The 21,862-nt window shown below is 49.0% G+C and overlaps 1 protein-coding gene across 1 annotated transcript in view; it reads left to right on the forward strand.

Annotated features, from left to right (window-relative positions):
* The first annotated feature begins 269 nt into the window (after positions 1 to 269).
* Positions 270 to 21,862, forward strand: part of NEURL1B (neuralized E3 ubiquitin protein ligase 1B) — a 34,662-nt gene continuing 13,069 nt past the window's right edge. Inside the window, exon 1 of the mRNA XM_050979585.1 lies at positions 270 to 341. Within this exon, the coding sequence (XP_050835542.1) occupies positions 311 to 341 (31 nt within the window). The 5' untranslated portion in view covers positions 270 to 310. The remainder of the gene's footprint in view (positions 342 to 21,862) is intronic.

Genomic DNA, 21,862 nt, shown 5'->3' on the forward strand with positions numbered 1-21,862 from the left:
GGAGCAGCGATGGGGGCAGAGCAGCACACCCCCGGAATGGCACCGGGACAGGGATGGGGGCAGAGCGGCACATCCTGGAAAGACACCGGGGCAGGGACAGGGGGCAGAGCGTCACATCCCGGAGAGGCACCGGGGCAGCAGCAGCAGCGATGGGGGCAGAGCGGCGGCATCCGCGGCTCGGGCGGGGCGGCTCCGCGGGGCGGGGCGGGGGCGGGCGCGGAGCGGCGGCGGGAGGCGGGCGCTGTCCATGGCCCTGCGGAGCTCCGGGCGGCCCCGGGCTCCGCCGCGCCGCCGAGCGAGCGAGCGAGCGATGGGCAACACGGTGCACAAGACGCTGGCAGGTACCGGCGGGGTGCGGGGCTGCGGGCGGGGGGCGCGTCCTGCCCCGGGGATGCTGCGGGCGAGCGGCGCCGGCTGTGTCGCCCCTCTCCGGTCCGAGGCTCCCGGGGAGAAGCCGAGCGTGCCGGCAATGCCCGGAGAACCGGGCGTTTCAGGGGTTTTTCCGAGCCGCTCGCTGCCGGCGATGCGAGGCGGGCGGGGATGCTGAGCGCGGGGTGAAGCGGGGCTGATCCCGCAGCTGGAGCGGCGCTTCCCAGCCCTCGCAGCCAGTCCTTGCAGGGGATTTCTGCTTCATTTCCCCTTCTCGTTGTATTTTTTTTTTTTTAATACAACTTTTTAATGGGAAGAGAGGTTAGTAGTTCGGAGTGGCCGGGTGAAAACTGCAGCGAGGTCTGAAATGCTCGGTGGGCTGCCCTGGCTTTAAAACTGCCTTCTTAGCCAATTCTGCACTTAGACAAGAGATGTACAGATTCTTTTCCTTTGCAAGTTCGTAATGTGGGGCTCTCTCCCCCCTCGGGGAATCTGTGCATAATAAAAGCAGTTGGTCTCTATAGAATCAACAGTGTTGAATTACTGAGCCCTTGCCAGGCTGTATCTTCAGCTACTTTGCTTTTCTTCTCTTTTCTGCTCTTGCAGAGCTCCTGCATTGCATCCTTTGTACTTCAGGCTCCCATAAATAAAAAGGGTATTATTAAACTTATTTAAAGAAGCAGGAGGACCTATTGAACACATACACGTCTGCCTGTAATCAGCCAGGGAGCTGAATATAGAAATAAAGAGAGGAATAGATTAGCATTTGGATGTGCCATATATTGTCTTTGCAAAGAGAGGGTGCCTGGGACCTTCAGGGCACAAAAGAAAGCTGCTAAGCTCGTGGTTTAGCTATGAAGCAGCGATTAGATTTCTAGTTGCATCTCCTCTCGTTCTCTTTACATTTAAATGGGACATTAGCTCCTCTCACAATAAGGAAGTTTTCATTTTTTTCAATACTTCACTAACTGGCAAATAAAGGCACCGTGAGGAGTGCATGACCTTGGAGGAAATTTATTTTGCTGGTTGGCTTTTCAGCTGGGGGCACATGCAAAAAAAACTGGGAGGGGGAAAAAAAAAAAAAAAGTCAGGCTTTGGGTCAGCAGAGGTTACCCCGGTCAGGCTGGAACTTCCCGAAGGAAAAATATCTGTACCTGCCGGGCCGCGGGATCTTGCTGGGAGCTCTGTTGCAGAAGGCTGGGAGTTGTACCAGCCCTTCTGCCTGGTGCTAGAACAGTCTCTCCTGAGCAGCCTCCACATGCTCAGCCCTCCACACGTGAATTTAAAAAAAGGGATGACATCAGCTGCACCGCAGCTCCGTGATTCAGGACTTCCTCGCGGTGCTTTCAAAAGGAGTTGTTAAAGAGGAAAAGTTTGATGGGGGGATAAAAATGAAGGCTTGATTTATGGAGACCTCCCAGCTCAAACGTTTGTTCTGGTGGCCTAGAAAATCTCGGTCGTGTCCCTCCAGGTGGAGGCTGTCTGGGAGGATTGCACCGCTGGGGATGGTCCATTTGCAAACATTTGTCAAATTGCGCAAGGCAGAGCTATGCAGGACACTCGAATGCCTCTGCCGAGCGCTGGATGATGCTGGAAATGTGTCTTTTCCCCAAATTCGGTTTGCCTTTTACAAGAGCAATGACAGCCCAAAGGAGCTGTTAACCTGTGGCTGCAGAGGAGCTTTTGGATGTTTGCAGTTGGGAAGTTTATGAATGTTATGAATGTCTTTTGTCGGGTTGGACCCCATTCAGCAATTTTTCATATGAAATTGAATTTTGGATGGATTGTTTGTCTTTCATGATCCAAATGGCATTGCGGAGGGAAGCAGGTTTAGAACTGTTCTTGGAACAGTCCTTTTGAAAATTAGAAAGTTTTTCCGGAAGACTGAATGCTTGGATGAAGTCCTATTTATAAATGTGAGGGCTGTTTAGAATTACTCAACGATAATCAGTCAGAATTAAGTCTTTCCTTTTCTTGGTCCAAAATGCACCTCTTTCTTCACCCTGCAGACTGAGCAAGGCACTTTCACTCTCATTGTGACAAACAGAGGAATTGTTCTCTGTCCCATGGGCTGAAGAAACTCCTTTAAAAAACCCAAACAATCGAACAGAACATCTTCAAACTGAAATTTGTGCTAAATTGATTCAGTGCAGAATCACTTTGGTCGTTCTGTTTACCATAAATAGCTTAAGGCAGAAAAAGCCTTTTCAATGCAATCAAATGTAGAGGGAATGTGGAGGGACCTGGCTCCTGGAAAAGCCAAGCAAGCAGCAATTCAGGTTTTATACAGAAATAGCAATGCTCTTCTCAAAGAGCAGAATTCAATTGTAAATCCTATTGGAGACATCTCATTTTTATACCCGGCTTTGTCCAAATGTGCTCGAACGAACCGTTCCTGTTGCATCTCCAAACCCTCGCCCAGCCTCATCCGCGTCTCTGCACATTTCCGCGGAGCGATGCAAGAGCACACGCTATCGGTGCCCGAGGAATTCGCGCAGGCAGCTCGGGAACCTCGTGTTTGCCAAGTATCCGATGGTTCGCACGCAGTGGGCCCGGGCTGTGTCAGATTAGCAGCGAGGTTCCGAGCGGAGCGGCACCCAAACGAGTGGTGAGGCTGTGGCTAAGGAGGCAGCTCCAGAGGAGGCATGCCGAGGGAAGGGAGCTGCGATGTGTCAGATGCGCTCAACAACAGGCCTGAGGTGCTGCTGGAAGTGTCTGCTCTCTGGGTGACAGCTAAATGACACCCGACACACGCGGGTGCTGCCCCGGAGCCCTCGGGATGCTCCGGGAGCAGCTCCCGCATCTCCCGCAGGAGCAGCTCCGGCACAGGCTGGGCATGGATGTCGCTGTTTCCCTGCTCCCCTCGCCTCCCTGCCCATGGCCCGAGGTGATTTGCGGGCAGGTGGGTGAGGCACGAGTTGGTTTTGGAGGCACGGTGTTGTCCTGGCTCCTGCAGGTGATGGGCAGCGCCTGGGCTGGCCTGCAGAGCGGGCTGGCAGCTGCTGGGTCTGTGGGATTTGTGGCTCTGTGCCTGGTTTTCTGCAGGGAATCGCTCTGGAGGGGGGGGTGAGAGAGGCAGGGAGCAGCACGGAGCACCCTGGTGTCATGGATGGGGCTCCTTTCTCCAGGGGGCTCCTTCTGCAGGCTCAGGAAAGGGTTAATAACCAGTGGGAGCCGGGACGCAGCAGGGCAGGCTTGGGAGAGGGGAAAATTCCTGTGATGCAGGGAAAGCCTTGTGAGGAGCAGTGTCTGGGAGCCCGTGGTGACAGGGGAAGGTGGGCAGCTGCTGGGACACTGCAGGCAGCCAGCAGCCCAGGCACGAGTGAAGGACTTTCCACTTGGGATCCAGCTGTTGGTCCTGACCCAAATAGGGGCATTGGTATTTCACAAAGGAGCCAAATTCCCTTTTTAGAATCTGGCTGGGATCTGATTGCTGTGCTTCTCCCACAGCCTTCCTCACAACTGTGAGGAATACCAAGTATGAGTGGCATTTGTGTCTGGTAAACAGAGGGAGAATGGGGCTTGTTCTGGCACAAGTGACTTCGGTGCAAGGAATTATTTTGTATTCTTAAGGAAAAGGCTTCTCATCATTGAACCAGCCCCAACAAGGCAGAAATCCCAAGTTTAGACCTTCACCAGGCTGGTGCTCCCATCTGCCAGGCCAAACAGGGATGGTTGGAGGGTCCTGGTTACGGCAGAGCAGCAGGAATTTACTGCATGGGGGTTAAAAAAGACATTTCTGTGTATGCCTTTCCAAAATACTGATTCAGTTCTCCTCTAAGAAATGAGGAGTGAAGTCTATGCAGTGGGAAAAGATCTCTCTGCCTTTTCCAGGGGCTACAATCTCACTTGAAGGAGCACTTTTGTTTAGATTTGTTTTCTGGTCCCTCCTCCTTCAGCTGCTAGTGATGCACTGTGGGAGGAGTTCTTGTTATTGTCAGGAGTTCAGTAAATTGTTTGATTTGGCTCCAGTCTGACTTCAAGAAAACTACAAAAAAAGAAAAAAAAAAAAAACCCACTTCAGGTTGTTCTGGTTTGAGTGAAAAAGGTGCCTGTTCAGACCAGTTTTTGGTTTGGGTTTGGTTCAGTGCTGATCAACAGGGACTGCAGGTGTTCATCCAGCCCAACTTTGCCTGTTTTTCTGCATCCTTCAGGCTGGGAGTTGAGGTTCAGAGAGTCTATCACTGATTTTGATGACTCCCTGTGTGACCTTTGAGCAAGTGGCTTTATCACAGGATTGCTTTGAATGTAAGGAAGGTAGGAAACCCTGGCTCACATGGGGCTACAAGAGTTAATTAATTATGAAGCATCTCCTGGAAGAAGGTCACAGAAGTGGAAAAAAAAAATAGAAAAAACAAGATTAATTCACTGCTTTCTTAGCAGCTTTCTGCTTTTCTTCTGAAGGAAAGCTGTGAGGCTGCTCAGCCTTCTGCGGGATTTAGAGCAGGAGCAGGTGGATTGTGCACTGAGGGCTCTCTTTAACCACTGTACATGCCCCAAACTGTGCTGCAGCCAACTGGCACAATTAATTCAGCCTTTGGCACCTCGGCTCTGGGGGCTGGAGGAACAACTGTGCTCCGATCCAGGTAGGCATCCCCTCCCAGGCTGGTGTTAAATGGAGCTGTGTCGTGCCCCGTGGCCCACGGGCTGTCACACACGCTGTGCCAAGTGTGTCATTAAAGCCAGAGCTTTCCCTGCCCTCCACTGGGCACTGCTGGGCAGGTGCCCTCTCTCTTTTTTTTTTTTTTAATTTTAATTATTTATGCTCCAGAGGGGAATTGCTTTGCTGGGAATCCTGCAGCACTTTCCTTCCCCGCTTTTATTTCTTTTTATTTCTTTGGATGATTGCTGCAGGCCAGGAGGGGCTGTGTGTGTCAGCAGCTCAGCCTCCTGCAAAGGCTGAAAATCCCACCCCAGGGTCTGTCTGTGAAGGCAAAAAACCCTGGGAGAGCCCTCCCTGCAGGCAGAGGAAATCGCAGCTCCTCTCATCCGACAGCCTGTGCGAGTGCTCGGGGGTGTTCAAGGTGTTTGACTGCAGGCAGGTCTGGATGTGCGGGCATTGGTGTTTGTTTGACGGGGGAAGGCAGGCTGAGTCACTGCCAGCCTTGGGCCGGGTTTCTCTGCTCTGCCGGTCCTGCTGAGGATCCTCTCGGTGTCACATCCCTGCCTTTTCCATCAGCAATGCCAATCAGCCCCTCTGAGCTCGGGGGGATTTCACCTCCGAGGGGGGCAGCCGTGTTCTGCCGCAGGGTTTGCCTTGAAAGGAAACATTTTCCTGCTGGGCAGCATCCCGCTGTTTACAGAGCCCATCGCAGCTCCTCGGCTGCTAAATTAGGAGCAGCCTTTCCTGAGGTGGAGCTGCCCGTCCCCCTGATGGATGGGGTGGGCTCGGGAGAGGAGCAGGGAGGGACATGGGCACAGGAGAGCCCTTGAGGAGCTGCTGGCTTCGTGTGCTGCTCCATGAGATTCCCTGGAACGCAGCAGATCCCACCTGGAAGGTGTGTGGGATCCTCCAGCTCTTCCCTCTGCCTTTCCTTGGGGATGGATTTGCATGGTGGTGTGAGTTAGAACATCTGTGTTGTCTCAGCCTTCTCATGAGGCTGGAAATAGAATAAAAGTTTTTGAAATGCCCCTCAGTTACCCCATCTCCGAGTCATAATTTCCATGTTATTACCCGTGTTTATCTCCCTTCCCCTGCCCAGGGCAGTTTTTGGGGAGCAGTTTGGAGTCCTGTGCCCTGCACAGCAGCCAGACCACGGGGCTGACTCAGGACCTGCACCTTCCCCGCTCCTCAGGAGCTCCTGGGACACTTCTGGGACTCCCTGGCACCCAAATTCTCCAGACTTACCCAGAGGGCAGAGGTGCCCAGGAGTGGGGAAGGGCTCTGGGGAAGGGCCTGGCTCTGTGGCACAGCTCAGGGAAGTTCCTCTGCCTGCAGCAGCTGCAGGAAGTTTTGCTGGAGGAGGATTTCCACACTTTGTTCTGTCCTCTCCTTCAGGCAGCTCCTCCACCCTTGTCTGGTGTCACTGGCCTGTGTCCTGGAGGGCACAGAGCCTGGGCCAGTGGTTTTTGGGTGCCCTTAGTGAGGTTCTACCCCTTCTCCTTCCCACCCCACCTCTGTCCCCAGAGGGGCAGACCCTCCCAAGGCTCCCCCAGATGAGATCTGTGCCCATGGGAGGACTTTTTTTGGTGGGAAGGAGATGCTGTTTGCTCTGTGTTCTTCCCTGTCCTGGTGATGGCTGTGTTTCTTTTCCCTGTGCATGATAAAAAGAATGAATCACTGGCCCTGAGAGCTTTATTTCAGCTTACCTGTGCCAGCTTTTCCCTTCAGACCTGGGTGTCCTGTTGTCTCAATTCCTGAGTGCTGGAACATGAATTCCTGGTGTCTGAGCAGTTGGACTGGGGCTTTCGGGAGGAGGGAGGGAGGAGAAAGTGATTTCTTGCTTGTTAATTTGTTTTCCCCTCTGTGTCCAGGGAGATCTCCTCCTCTGCTTTGTGTAAGCAGGGCTTGCTTTCCACCCAGGAGGTTTTTTCTCCCTGGGTTCTTTCAGACCTCTGGCAATGGAGCAGCTCAGGAATCTCCTGCTGAGAGGATCTGACCCCAATCCTTCCCCCTCTCCAGCAAAACCATGTCTTTTTTTTCCTTTCTGCTCCCTTCTTCTGTTAGGAAACCAAATCAGAAGATAAAAAATGATTTATTGCTTCAATTGGACAGGAAGATTCCTTAAAGACAAAACCATCCAACTGCACTTCAAAGCCTTCCCAGTGCAGCTGGGAAATCACATTTAGGATTTTTTTAAGAGCTGCTGATGCTTTGAGGGGAGAAGGATGGATGGAGTTGTGTTTGTAGGGTTGTTGGCTGGATGGTTGCATGTAACAGGTTTTGTTTCTGAACTTTGCTGGTTTTACTGTGGATTTTTACATAATAATGATAATTCTGTACTTTAGGAATTCTCCTATTTTAACCATTTTCCTTTGATTGCACTCCTGATAGAAAAATGTCTAATGGTTATGTGGGAGAAATAAATAGACACATAAAAGTAAAGCTCTGGTTTTTGTTGGCTCTGTGGCAACACAGGGAAAACAATCAGTCAAGAAAGAATTCCCTCGAGCAAAAGTTTTCCATCAGGTTTCCAAATGCCAGGGAATAAAGATTTTTGATTTTTGCCCTCCTCCATAACTCAAACATTGAATCCTCCAGGCCCTGCCTGGAGAAGCCAAAGATAAAAGATAGAATATCCCATTTGGCAGCAGAAATGAAATCATTTCATTCAGGTTTATCTTGCTCTGCTCAGAGGTAGCTGGCACTGTGGCACAGCTTTCCTCAGCCTGTTATCTGCTCTGGTCCCATCGGGACACCAGCTGCTCAGCTTGATGTCTTCTGCAATTTATGGAGTGCAGTTCAGAAGTTATCTCCTCAGCTTGAAAGCACAATTCCTAATGAGGGAAAATTGCTCTTTCTTGGGGTCTCACACTTGACACGGTCGGATGGGGCTTTTTTATTTCCCTGGGAACACAAAACTCCACTCGAGGTCTGCCTGGTGTAATGTCCTGGGGTGGCTAAAATTCTGCTAAGGGGAGCAGCTCAGAGGCTGCAGTGAATTTTGGGGAGAAGGCAGGACCAGGAGTTTTGAGCATGTGCTCTCCAGAGTGCAGCCAGGCAGGTTAGCACCGATGCAAAGCCTTGGTGGAATACAATAAATAAGAGTAGTTCTATCACTGGAGATCTTAAAGAACAAGTTATTTTTATTTGTCATTCATCAGCTAGGCATGGAATGAGTAGAACTGGGCTACCAGGGCTACCAGTGGGTTTGATAATCCCTGTAGGCTCCTGGCAAAAAGCTGTGTCCCCTTGTGACCTCTTCAGGGGCTGTTCTGTGCTGGTCCTTTCCTCAGGACACCTGCAAAAACTCTTGATTGTTTTGTCCTGCCAAGTGAAAGGGTTTCCAAGAATGAGAACAGAAATCATTTCCAAGCTGGCTGTTGCTCGTAGAGATAAAGAGCCTCTTCCCCTGGTGGGTATTTCAGAATTCCAGGGGTTTTGGTGCTCTCTCCTGGATTGGAGGTGGCCTCTGCAGGGTGTCTGACCCCAGGATGCTTTTCCCACCCTGAGCTGGGCTGGGGACCTCGGATGGATGCAGGAAAACTTCACCCTGCCTTCCTCAATGATTTTAAGAGATCTTCTCCAGCCTAAACTCTGCCTCATGCCTTCAGACATATGACAAGTGCTTTATGTAAGACCTTTCAGATCCGTGGAGTTGTGCAGGGAGAGGGATTTATTTTATTTTATTTTATTTTATTTTATTTTATTTTATTTTATTTATTTTATTTTATTTTATTTTATTTTATTTATTTTATTTTATTTTATTTATTTTATTTTATTTTATTTATTTTATTTATTTTTTATTTTATTTTAGTTAATTTTATTTTATTTTATTTTAGTTAATTTATTTTATGATTTTTTTCTGGAATAAGAATTGCCTTCTTCCAAATTAGCTTAGTCTGCTGCTGACGTCACCCGCTGTGCCAGGGCCTGTGAGCTTGCCAAATTCCAGCAAGCACAGAGATGTGGCAACCAGGGATCTGCTGGCCCTGGGCACCCTGCCTGCTGCCAGAACTTCCATGTCTAGACAAAGGATGCAGCTCACCTGCAGGGCTCAGCCATCCCCTCTGTTTGTTTTGCTAGAGCACAGTCATTAAGAGATGAATTTATATTAAAGGCTTCCAAGAAATGCCTCTGCAACCCCAATGTTTATGTAAGGGAGACCGAGAAATTCATAATTTATTGAATTTGTGTGTGTTCTGCTTGGGATTATTCATTGGAGGAACATACTAAGTGATTTTTTGTATCCTAGTAACCAACTGCAGTTGCTTTTCCGTGAATAATCTTTCTAGTTTAACTTGACCAGTCAAATCTAGAAGGGAAAACTCAAATTAAATTTTCAAGGCTCAGATAGCTCTTGCAGGTGAGAGAGAACACATTTTTTTCCCCCTCATTTAACCACATAATGATCAGATTGACAGATGCTGTCTGGAGAGTTGGATTTTCCTGAGCAGAATAACAGTGGAAGTTTGACTCGTTATAAACTGAGCTTCAAAGCTTTGATTTCTTTAATATTACTAATTAATGAATTGGTTAAAATAGTCCTTTCCTCTCTCAATCTGATGGTTTCCAGGGCAGATTTTTAATAGCAATGAAGATTATTTCCCTTTTGTGGGCAGCCCAGCATTGGGGGTCTCCCATCAGCTCATGAGGACACTCTGATGGTTAATTAATAAAATGATTTGTGAATTATTTCTGCCTGCCTTGCCAGCCCTGTGTGGAACAGCTGGAGTTTATAACTTAGGAGGAGTGTGTTCACATTTTTCTTCTTCAAAATTTATTTGGATGCAAAATGAGCCCCTTTTCAAGGCCATGTTTCGAGGGGCTGTGTTTCTTTCAAAATGCCTTTTAATATTTCTCGCTCTTAGAAATGTTGAAAGCTACTTTGAGAAGCAAAACAAAAATAGGAATTTCCTTCCCAGCTCCCTGGGCGAGCTCCTCGTTGCTCCCACCCTCGTGGAGCTCCCAGCTGACCATCTCCAAGCACAGGGACATTCCTCCCTGAGAGGTCAACACCACTTCTCATTTTAAACCAAACTCTTTCCAAGGCCTCTTTTTGTACACATTCCTATTTAGTCAATGTTTACAGCCCCCTGCTAATTAACTGCACTCCTGTAAATACCAGAGTCCATGGGCATGCTGGAGGAATCCTCTCCAAACCACGTCAAGCAGCCCCAACCACTGGCTCAGATTTTCCTTGGAGATGAGATTAATGGTGTGACCAAGTTCCAGGAGGAGGGAGAAGCTTTCCCTGTGTGCCTCTGGACTGTGACTGTGCTTTCCCCCTCCCTGGTTTGCCCCTGCCTCCTTGTCTTGGACACGTGGAGCAGTCCTGCTTTCCTTGAAATGTTGGGTAGGGCAGTGCTGAGGATGGTTCTGTGCCCATTCCTGCATTTCCCTGTTCTGTGCCCATTCCTTCATTTCCCCTTTCTGTTCCCATTCCTTCATTTCCCCTTTCTGTCCCCATTCCTTCATTTCCCCTTTCTGTTCCCATTCCTTCATTTCCCTTTCTGTCCCCATTCCTTCATTTCTCCCTTTCTGTTCCCATTCCTTCATTCCCTTTCTGTTCCCATTCCTCATTTCCCTTGCTGTTCCCATTCCTTTCATTTCCCGTTCTGTTCCCATTCCTTCATTTACCCTTTCTGTTCCCATTCCTTCATTTCCCTTTCTGTTCCCATTCCTCATTTCCCCTTTTCTGCCCCATTCCCTTCATTTCCCTTTCTGTTCCCATTCCTTCATTTCTTTTCCCTTTCTGTTCCCATTCCTTCATTTCCCTTTCTGTTCCCATTCCTTCATTTCCCCTTTCTGTTCCCATTCCTTCATTTCCCTTTCTGTTCCCATTCCTGCATTTCCCTTTCTGTTCCCATTCCTTCATTTCCCTTTCTGTTCCCATTCCTTCATTTCCCTTTCTGTTCCCATTCCTGCATTTCCCTTTCTGTTCCCATTCCTTCATTTCCCCTTTCTGTTCCCATTCCTTCATTTCCCTTTCTGTGCCCATTCCTGCATTTCCCTTTCTGTTCCCATTCCTGCATTTCCCCTTTCTGCCCCCATTCCTGCATTTCCCCTTTCTGTCCCCATTCCTTCATTTCCCCTTTCTGCCCCCATTCCTGCATTTCCCTTTCTGTTCCCATTCCTTCATTTCCCTTTCTGTTCCCATTCCTTCATTTCCCTTTCTGTTCCCATTCCTTCATTTCCCCTTTCTGTTCCCATTCCTTCATTTCCCTTTCTGTTCCCATTCCTTCATTTCCCTTCTGTTCCATTCCTTCATTTCCCTTTCTGTTCCCATTCCTTCATTTCCCTTTCTGTTCCCATTCCTTCATTCCCTTTCGGTTCCCATTCCTTCATTTCCCTTTCTGTTCCCATCCTTCATTTCCCTTTCTGTTCCCATTCCTCATTTCCCCGTTCTGTTCCCATTCCTTCATTTCCCTTTCTGTTCCCATTCCTTCATTTCCCCTTTCTGTTCCCATTCCTTCATTTCCCTTTCTGTTCCCATTCCTTCATTTCCCTTTCTGTTCCCATTCCTGCATTTCCCTTTCCCATTCCTGCATTTCCCCTTTCTGTTCCCATTCCTTCATTTCCCTTTCTGTTCCCATCCTTCATTTCCCTTTCTGTCCCATTCCTTCATTTCCCTTTCTGTTCCATTCCTTCATTTCCCTTTCTGTGCCCATTCCTTCATTTCCTTTCTGTTCCCATTCCTTCTGCATTTCCCCTTTCTGCCCCCAATTCCTGCCATTTCCCCTTTCTGTCCCCATTCCTGCATTTCCCCTTTCTGCCCCCATTCCTGCATTTCCCCTTTCTGCCCCCATTCCTGCATTTCCCTTTCTATGCCCATTCCTGCATTTCCCTTTCTGTGCCCATTCCTGCATTTCCCCTTTCTTCCCCCATTCCTGCATTTCCCTTTCTATGCCCATTCCTGCATTTCCCTTTCTGTTCCCATTCCTGCATTTCCCCTTTCTGCCCCCATTCCTGCATTTCCCCTTTCTGTCCCCATTCCTGCATTTCCCCTTTCTGCCCCCATTCCTGCATTTCCCCTTTCTGTCCCCATTCCTGCATTTCCCCTTTCTGTCCCCATTCCTGCATTTCCCTTTCTGTGCCCATTCCTGCATTTCCCTTTCTGTGCCCATTCCTGTATCCTTTGTATCCTGGCTCTGTTGGGTATCTCCAGCTGTCCCTCATCACCACACTCTCAGCATCTCAGATCTCCATCCTACCCAGCCAAGGCTCTTCCCAAGCTCTCCCTGTCTTTTGGCTGACCCTGGGCTTCACAGTGGTAGTGGGAGCACTGTTAAGAATCCTCAGATTCTGGAGAGGAAGGTGCTGCTTGAACCTGAATCCCCAGCAGCAATGGGAACAAATCCTGCCTCCCAGCTCCTCATAGATCTCATTTTAAGTTCCATGAGGAGCTGCTGAGGGAGCTGGGAAGGGTCTGGAGCCCCAGGAGAGGCTGAGGGAGCTGGGAAGGGGCTCAGCCTGGAGAAAAGGAGGCTCAGGGGGATCTTCTGGCTCTGTACAGCTCCCTGACAGGAGGGGACAGCCAGGTGGGCATCCAGGAGGAGAGGGAACGGCCTCAGGCTGGGCCAGGGCAGGCTCAGGGTGGGCACAGCAGGAATTTCCCCATGGAAAGGGTGCTCAGGCACTGGAACTGCCCAGGGAGGGTTGGATCCCCATCCCTGGAGGTGGCACTCGGTGCTCTGAGCTGGGGACAGGGTGGGGATCAGGCACAGCTTGGATTTGATGATCCAGGAGGGCTTTTGCAACCAAAATGATTCTGGGATTCTTTCCTGGTTTTCCTGCAGCTCTGCTCTGATCTGGCATTTCAAAATGCTCCATGAGCAGTGAAAGCCACCACACCCAGTGTCTGATGGATTTGGAACCAGGGAAGTCCCTGCTGTGGTAACTTCAGGCTCCCTGTACATTTGGAATGCCCTTCCCAGCTCAGGATCCCAGGAAGATGATGCAAATGGGAGCTTCTGGGTGTCCTGAATTTCAAAGAACAGGAGGGACAGTGTGGAGTTGTGTTTTATTGTGGCCAGAACCCACAGAGGCTGTGAGCTGTCAACACATAATTGTGCATTTTGTGTTTGGTAGTAAAAGTTTGTTCTCCCAAAAAAAGAACAAAAAGAACTGCCCAAAGAGGAACAAATTCTTTCTCTCTTTGCAGCTTTTCAGATGTGATTTATAGGTGTGTTTTTCCAAGTAAGTCCAAACAAGGCCAGTGAATAGCTCTGAATTAGTTTGATTCTCTTAATTGGAACAAGAGACATCTGGGTGGAAATGGGAGGTTTCAGCAGCTCCTTTTTTTGTTTCATGTGGGATTTCTAATATTCCCAGTTCCACAGTTCCCGAGGAGTGCTGTTGGACTGTGCACTGGGGTTTAGAGGTGGAAATGATCAAAAAACCCCAAACCAGCTGTAACAATAACAGCTGGCAGCTCTGCAGTGAGCTGTTTGGAAGGTATTGACCAAAGGAGTTCTGCTGAACAACAGCCCAAGCTCCACATTAAAAAATGAGAAAACAGGGTGTAAATTAGGGCTTGGTACTGCCTGGACCTGGCCATTGCAGTGCTGTTTGCTCTAAAATTCACACCTTCACCCCAAGGATTCTTCCCTCTGGGGCAGGGAACAAAACAAAAAATTGTTTTTGTCATTCTCTGGCTTTTCAACAACGCAAGGAGTTGTGTCTCAACTCCTGATTGTTTTTGGTTCACCTGCCTCCATCATATTTTGGCTGTGATACCACAAAGACAGAAAGAATAAAGGGAGAAAAATGCTGATGTTGATTTAGGTGTGCTGGGTTCAAACCCCACTGGAATTAAGGTTGACACAGAGGCTTAAAAATAAACCTCTCTTGCTCAAATCCTCCTTGTGTTGAAATAACTGAGGACATTTGAGATGAAGGAAGGGGTCATGGTGTGTCCAGTAATGGTATGACTGTATTTATTTATTTTTTTTGTTTGGACAGTTTAATGTCTTGAAGTGGGTCTTGTTTCCTCTTATTATTTCCTGCAAATATCATGGAAAAGGATCTCAGAGCTGAGCCAAGTGTTGCACAACCACCTGCCTCTCAGATTGCCTTCACAGCTTAGCAGAGAAATCTGCATTTTTAAAAACCTCAGCTACGGAAAAGAGGGATGTATCTTTTTTTAGTGGGATGTTTTCCTGTCTTTCTGGACCAGAATGCTACTCTTTTTTTTTTCCTTGCTTTTTTTCTTTTTCCCTTTAAGTGTTTTTTTTTTTTTTATTATTTCTTTCTGAAGTATTTAGAAAAAAGCCCCAGCTTGTTTGCCTGAATATTTACTAAAACAGCCAACAAAATATGTGATGTTATTGTACAGGTTGGACTGTGCACGAGTTGAGTGAGGTCATCAGAAAGAGAGTTTGACCAGATTAAATTTCCTTGAAATCTCCCTGCTGGGACAGTGCTGGTTTGAGGCACCAGCCCACCAGTACAGCCCCAGGAGAGCTCCCAGTCCCACCAGTCCCACTCTCCCTCAGCCATTCCTCCAGGGAAACCAGCCTGGCAGAGGGGCAGAGCTGTGCTGTGCCCCTGATTTAATGATAACCAGTTATTGCTGTTGTTTTGCCCTGTTTTGGATTCTTTACATATTGTTTTGGAAAAGCTTAGTGGGATCGCAGCCTTTGTATATATAAAATATAGGATGATTGAGGAGCTGGCCACTGCTTTATTTAGCTTCCTCAGCCATGCATTCCTCCCCAAGTATTCTCCCCTCCTGCTGCCAGATCACTGTTTAAATTGTGTGTAAATAGAAAAGGAGCTGTGGATGCAGTTAACAAATGCTGGAAGAGAGATTTACTGGAAGAACACCTTCCCCCCTTTTCCTGGGAATTTTGGCTCCTAGGGCAGATCTAAAGCCCTCTCTGGGTGGCACTGTTAAATCTGATGGCTCTCTGGTTATCCATCCCTGTTTGGTCTGGAATAGCTCCACTGGTTTTTTCTTTTCAACTGAATTCTTTGGAGTGTAGAGAAGTTGTTATTAGGAGGAGAAAAAAAAGGGGACTCTTAGAACCACTGTGAAGAGAGATAAAGACAAAAGAAACTTCTGTAAAAGTGAGGAAGCAAGGGAAAAGAGCAGGTTTGTTCCTTTTATCTTGAGGGTTTTTTAGGGAAAAGCTGAAGGTGGAGTGAATGGCCAGGCTCTCCTTCCTGCACCTGCAGCATCGCTCCAAGTGCTGATCTCACCCTTCACAGAATCCCAGAATGGTTTGGGTTGGAAGAGAATGAAAATCACCTCATCCCACCGCCCTGCCATGAAAGGGACACCTTCACTAGCCCAGGTGCTCCTCATCTGCAGCTTTTCTTCCTCCCCAGCCCCGGAGCTGGAGGATTCCTGTGCTCTGGGGGAAGGTTTTGGTGTTTTCAGGGAGCGTGGAAATCGCAGCTCCTGGTGGAGCCTCACACGCCCCACCTGAGTCATCCACTGAACCTACCAGCCCAGCTCACGGCCTGGCCTTGCTCCAAACATGCTTTTGGGAGGTGGGGAAGGCGTGTGCATTGTGTACAGCCCAAATCCAGAGGGATGAAGATAAGGTAAACACAGCTTTTCAGGGCTTTTTTGGAGAACAATGCGTGGAAAGTGAAGCTCAGTTGCCACTATCGCTCTTCAAATCTTCTTTTTTTTAAAATTTTCCCTGTGTCACGAGCTGCCCTCGTGGTGCAGTGCCTGTCTGTAGGGGATGGGTGGGTTTCCTGCATCAGGGAGACAACGAAATTATTTCCCTTTTTGTGTTCCTGTCCAGAGGAACACATGGATGGGCTGTGGGAAGGATGTGCTGAGTCCCAGAGCCCTTTCCATCAGCGCTGCAGTGAAACCATGGCATGGAGCAGAACTGCAGCTCCGAGGATGTTCAGAGGGAATGCATGCCATCCTTCACTTTCATTAGAAGCCATTAACATTGGAATGACATGGTCACTGTTTATAAATCCCTGGAGCAGATGGCTTGGTGCTGCTGGCCAGGAGAAAAGGCTCAATGGAAAGAGGGAGGTTATTGGCATTAATGGTCCTTACGGGCTGCTCTGGCACAGGAGGAGGCTGAGGGCATGGACCATTTCAAAGTCAGGGATTATGGCAGGCACAAGCTCTTGTAACTCTTCAACAAATCCCAGTCCTGACTGGAGAAGGAGAGCACCAGAATGGAGCTTTTGAACCAGTGTGGTGGTTTGAAAACCTGAGCTGTTTATCCTCTCTGTGGGGCAGGAGCTGTCTTGGAAGTGAGAAATGAATGGGGAGGAGCTGGGGGCAAGGAGACCAAGGCAGGTTTTTTAATCTGTGAGGAATTCTCTGTGATCTTTGCTGTGCAGAGGGACCAGTCAGGAGCAGGGGATGGGTCTCAGAGAGAGCCCTGTGGTGGCCTCGAGGGGCCAGCAGCACTTCCTGACACAGGAGCTTTTTGGGGTCCCTTGGGTTGCTCTTAGGCTGGGTCTGCACTCTCACCTTGGACCCTATTTCTGTATGAATTTAGTAAATCTAAGCAGAGCCCAACCACCCCAGAGAACACGAGGGTTTTGTTCACATCTCTGCTCCTCTCTTCCCATCCTGGGGTCTCCAGCTGTGATCATTCCTCCCAGACCAGTCTTTCCAGCCTCAAGGGTTACATATCTTAATGCTCTCTCTGCTTTCTAGTGCACGTTGCCTGTTTCTAGAAAACAACAAAACCAATAAATCGCAGAAACAAATGCTTTAATGCCTGACTGACAATCACCAAGCATTTAGATTTGGAAAATATTCAGTCTTCCAACCTAGGAATGACCATTTCCAACCTAGCATTCCTCAGAAACCATTTGTGGAGTTGCTTTAAGAGCCATCAGTTGCTCCCTTCTCGCTAGGTTTGGTCACCTCCCAAAACTCCGTGATGGACTCAGAGAAGATAAAGTGAGCTGAGCAGGCCTCTGCTCTCCTCCACTTTCTAAAGAAGGTAACAGTTTTGCAGAGCCATAATACATCAAGTCAGGGGCAGGGGTTTGCTTTGCTGGTGTGTGTTGCACATGCAGCTGGTTAGTGAGAGCACGGCCCAAAAATCCCCACTCAGAGCTACGAGGAGAGTGGCTGACTGATCATTTCTGACAGGATGTTTTTATCTTTAGCCAGTAGCCAAGAGTTCCAGCGAGTTCTGCAGGATGGCTTTCACATCCCTGCCATGTCTGGGCGCTGTCTGGCTCGGGAGCGCGGCTCTGGGAGCCACACGAGCCAGGACTTGGGTGTCGAGCCCTGGAGCAGCCCGGGAGGAGCTGTGCCATTTCCAGGGCTCCTCATCCATCACACAGCTGCTTTCATCGCTTGCACTGGAGGATTTAAGCAGGGATTACAGCAGGAACCCTGCCTTCCCCCCATCCCGCTCGCTCTGTCTCGCATTAACCAGCTCGAAGAATTTCTTACGCGAGTTGCAGACTCATTGACCCAGATTCCCTAATAATACAGGGAAGAGGAGATTTTTTTTTTTTCCCGTGCTTAATCGCTGGCTTCTGTGTACACTGAGTGCTATTTATATGCAGGAGGACTAAAAGCCTGTAATAAAGATGGGGCCAACTCTGCAGCAAAATTGCTGCGTGCCCAGAGCAGGAGGCACAACAGGAGAGAGGCAGAGGTGAGTGTGGGTGGATGTTCCCATCCTTGCAGACCCAGCAGTTCTTTTTTGGGAGCAGCCCTTCCTTTTACAGCCTGATCCATCGGTATTGGTTTAGCTCAGGGCTCCCCCCTTTGCTCTGGAAATGCCTCTCCATTGAAGTCATGCACTGGCTTTCCTTGCGGGCAAAAGGGGAGGGCTCACCACCAAAAGGCAAAGCCAAGCAGAAAGAAGAGGAGAGGAGAGAGAAGGAGAGGAGAGGAGAGGAGAGGAGAGGAGAGGAGAAGGAGAGGAGAGGAGAGGAGAGGAGAGGAGAGGAGAGGAGAGGGAGTGAGAGGAGAGGAGAGGAGAGGAGGAGGAGAGGAGAGGAGGAGAGAGGCGATGAGAGGAGAGGAGAGGAGGAGGAGAGGAGAGGAGAGGAGAGGGGGAGAGGGAAGAGAGGGGCGAGGCGAGGGGAGGAGGGAGGGGGAGGAGGGCGGAGGTTACGGGGAGGCATGGGAGGAGGGAAGACCGGAGAGAGAGAAGGGTAGTGAAGAAAGGGAGGCAAAGGAGAAGAGAAGAGACGATAAGAGAAGAGAAGAGGAGAAGATAAGGAGAAGAGGATGAGGGAGGAAAGGAGAAGGAGAAAGACGAGGGAGAAGCGTAGAGGGGAAGAGAAGAGAGGGGGGAGAAGAGAGCGAGAGAGAGAGAGAGAGAGGCGGAGAGTGAGAGAGAGAGAGAAGAGAAGAGAGAGAGAGAGAGCAGAGTATATATATATATAATATATATATGGAGAGAATAATATATATATATATATAGATATATATATATGTTTATATATATATGGGAGAATATTCCTGCCAGGCTTTCCTCAGCCTCTGGGGCTCTCTAGCTTGTGGAGGATTTGCCATCAGCACTTCCCATCCTCAGAGCAGAGCTTCTGTCATGGTTTATTTTCTGCCCTGAGCCAGCTGGTGGTTCCTGGGAGAGACATGTCAGAGTTTCAGCTGCACTCCCCATCTTCTGGCTTCAATGCTGCTGCCATGAGGAGATGTTGGGATAACCAGGAGAGTTAAGGCTTGGTCTTGGCTTTGTTTCCAGGGCATCCATTTTTTTATGGGATGTGGCTGAGCTTTGGTGTGAGCTCCTCCCTGCAAGAAAAGGGTTTAAGTTGAAAGGAGCAGCAGTGCAGGAGCTCTTTTCCTGAGGACACACAGGAGGTGGAGCAGCCTGGAGAATACAGTGGGAAATGGGAGGTGGAACAAGCTGGAAATTACTGCAAGGTCCTGCTGGAGTTGCCTTTGCTGGTTTGAGAAAAAGGATCAGAACAAAAGGATTTTGCCTAATGCTGTTGGCAAATACCTCTCTGTTTTCATGGAGGTACACCTAGAAGTCCAGAATAAATATGTCATTAGCCCCTGCCTGTGAAAAAAATGGATTTTAGCATTTAGAAAAAAATCCCTCATAAAATGTTTGATTTGAAGCATTAGAGGGTTTTCTTGTGGAGACAGGCACAACTTGATTTTGTGAGCTAAAGTCAGCCCCTGTTCTCTGCCAGGGATTTTTCTGAGCTGTTCTGCAGTGAGAAATGATGTATGTCCGTGAGATATTTGCCTTGAGAGTTACCTCAGTGCCACAACACAGCTTCTTTTAATGAAAAAGTGACTTTTCTCTGGTTTTTTTCCTCCCCTCCTTCACAAGCATTTCTTCAGAAATTTCGCATTTCCTGTAATTCATCACAGGCTCTTCAGTGTCCCCTTAACACCTCAATTTCTGTGTCACTCTCTTGCAAATGAACCTTTTCTGAATTCCCTGGAAGTTTCTTTCGGGTTAGAAGACATTACATCAGAACAGGCCTCCAGACTGGTTGTGCAAACCACAGGAATTTACACAGGGGGGTTTATTAATTGAATTTTCCAGTGTTTGAGCCAGCAGGACATTCAGAAATGAGGCAGATTTTTTTTTTTTTTTTTTGTTGGATTTGGTAGCCCAGCTTTCCAAATCCACACCACTGAGAGTGGAATAGGCCACCCCAGTGCTTCCCACAGAGCTCCCTGACACATTTTCTGTATTAAAAAAAAAATGAAAGAAATGTCTAGACAGCTCACTAAATTTATATGTGAGCAGATTTGTATCTCTTGTCCTCAGAAGATAAGATTGTGTTGGAGCAGAATCCTGTTTGGTGCTGCTGGGGATGTTTGGTATTTGCAGTAACAGCCTCCCCTGCCTCTTCCAGCCTCCCAGTGGCTCCAGCAGTGGAGATGCTGAGCTGATGCCTCACGTTTCAGCTTTTATATTTTCCCATTCTGTGCTGCTTTAGTGTGCAGGTCTGAGCTTCACATCAGGGCATGGTGAGCTCTGTGCACAGAGCAGACAAAACAATTCCTGCTCCAGCTGGGCACCAAGGACAAATGATCCCAATCTCAGCCCAGGAGCACAAACCCCGTGGGCTGGAGAGAGAAAAACAAGGGTGGGACTGCCTGGGCTAAAGCTGGGCTGGGACAATGAACTGCAAGGTGGGAATGGAGCAGAGCTGATCCCAGGGAGAGACCCCGTGCCCGGCCGGGCATTTTGGGGCCATTTTGGGTCATCTTGGGTGCAGCCCTGGCTGGGCTCTGGTGCTGCCCAAGGTGGATCCATGAAGGAGATCCTTGCAATAAATCCCTGATTTATTCTGGAACTCTGTCCGGCCTCTGCTCTAGCTCAGCCTTCCCAAGGCATCAGTGGGATGAGGTCTTTGAGGATGTGCTTTGACTGGAGCACAGTGGGATTGACTGGGATTGTTTCCACCCCTCGCTGTCACGCTGTGAACTCACCTTTCCTGTCCCCACCTGTTGGGGTTTTCCTGCCACAAAGCAAAAGCCACCTGCCCCTGTCTGCAGACACTTTGTTCAGTGTGCAGCAGCAGCAGCAGCCACCTGAGCACCTGCAGGGATAGGAAGAGGTTCAGTGCAGCAGATAAAGCAGAGCCCATAAAGAAAAGCCGTGGGTGTGTTTGGTGGATTCCCTTTCGCCGGGCACGAGGCTCCAGAGATGGATTTCAGGCTGCATGCTGCAGCTTCTCAGCCTCTCTCCTGAACCTCTCAGCCTTTCTCTGAACCTTTCAGCTTTTCTCTGAACCTCTCAGCCTTTCTCTGAACCTCTCAGCCTCTCTCCTGAACCTCTCAGCCTTTCTCTGAACCTCTCAGCCTTTCTCTGCCCAAGGGCAGACCGTGCTCCCACAGCATGAGCCGTGTCTGCTGCCAGCTGTGGATGGTCCCAGTCATTTCCCCTCTCTGTGTCCACAGCCCTGTTTGGTACCAAACTGCTCCCTGGGATCCAGTGGGTCTTTTGTCATGGATTCACTTGGGAAAGGCCCTCAGGAACAGGCTGTGGGAGCCAGGGAATGTCTCTGGTGCAGACCATGGATTTACGGGTGACGCATGAGGACGCAGTGCTCTCCTCCTCCTCCTCCTCCTCCTGCTCCTGTCAGGCTGCTCTCGCTGTAGCTCTGCTCTTCTTCAGCATTATTCCCTTCTCCCCCGTTTTAGGGGTATTATTCCTGCCTGGCTTGTCAGGGCAAGTGAAGACAGGATGGATCTGGCTCGAGGTCACTCCCCAGCTGAGCAGCCTCCTCCATCCCACGCCCCAGGGAGAGCAGCAGCCTCACACAGGGCTCTGAAGCTGAATTTTGTCTGCTGCTGTCAGTGGGATTACAGTGCCACTGCAAACAAATGGATGAAAAAAAATGTTTATTTTTAGAACTGGAACCATGATAAATATGTGGAATTTGTCCAGCGTCTGCCTGCTGTACCTTTTTGAAATGCAAAGTGCATGTCTGTTAAAATACCTCTCCAAAGGTCAGCATAACCCCTGGAATGAGTGTGCTGGCCTTTTGGAAAGCAGGTGAAGCTTCAGATGAGAGCACGGCCCCCAGAACCCAAATCTGCCTCGGTGTCATCTGACACCACAAGGATATAGATGGAAATGCTGCCTTGCCAAAAGGGTTTATCCTTCAGGTTTCAGTGAAGAGCCTCTGACCATTCTTCACCTTTCACTTCAGCTTTTCCTTCCATTTTCCTGCCCTTTATATTTGCTGGTGTGTTTGAGGGACGTGCTGTGAGTGTCATGTTTGAAACTGGTGAGAGTAGGGATGAAAAACGGAAAACTGGAATAAAAAGAGGGATGGAAGCTCAAGGCATCCCTCAGTGGGTTTGTGTCCCTGGTGGTGATGCAGCCAAGCTCGCAGGGCTCAGGGGTTGAAATATTTGAGAACCTTACATTTTTCCATCCTTTTAGCTGCCCATGAGGTGGAGGAATGTTGTTACTCTCTTTTAGAGAGGGAAGTGAG

Source organism: Serinus canaria, chromosome 13 (assembly GCF_022539315.1).
Source record: "Serinus canaria isolate serCan28SL12 chromosome 13, serCan2020, whole genome shotgun sequence".
NCBI lineage: Eukaryota > Metazoa > Chordata > Aves > Passeriformes > Fringillidae > Serinus > Serinus canaria.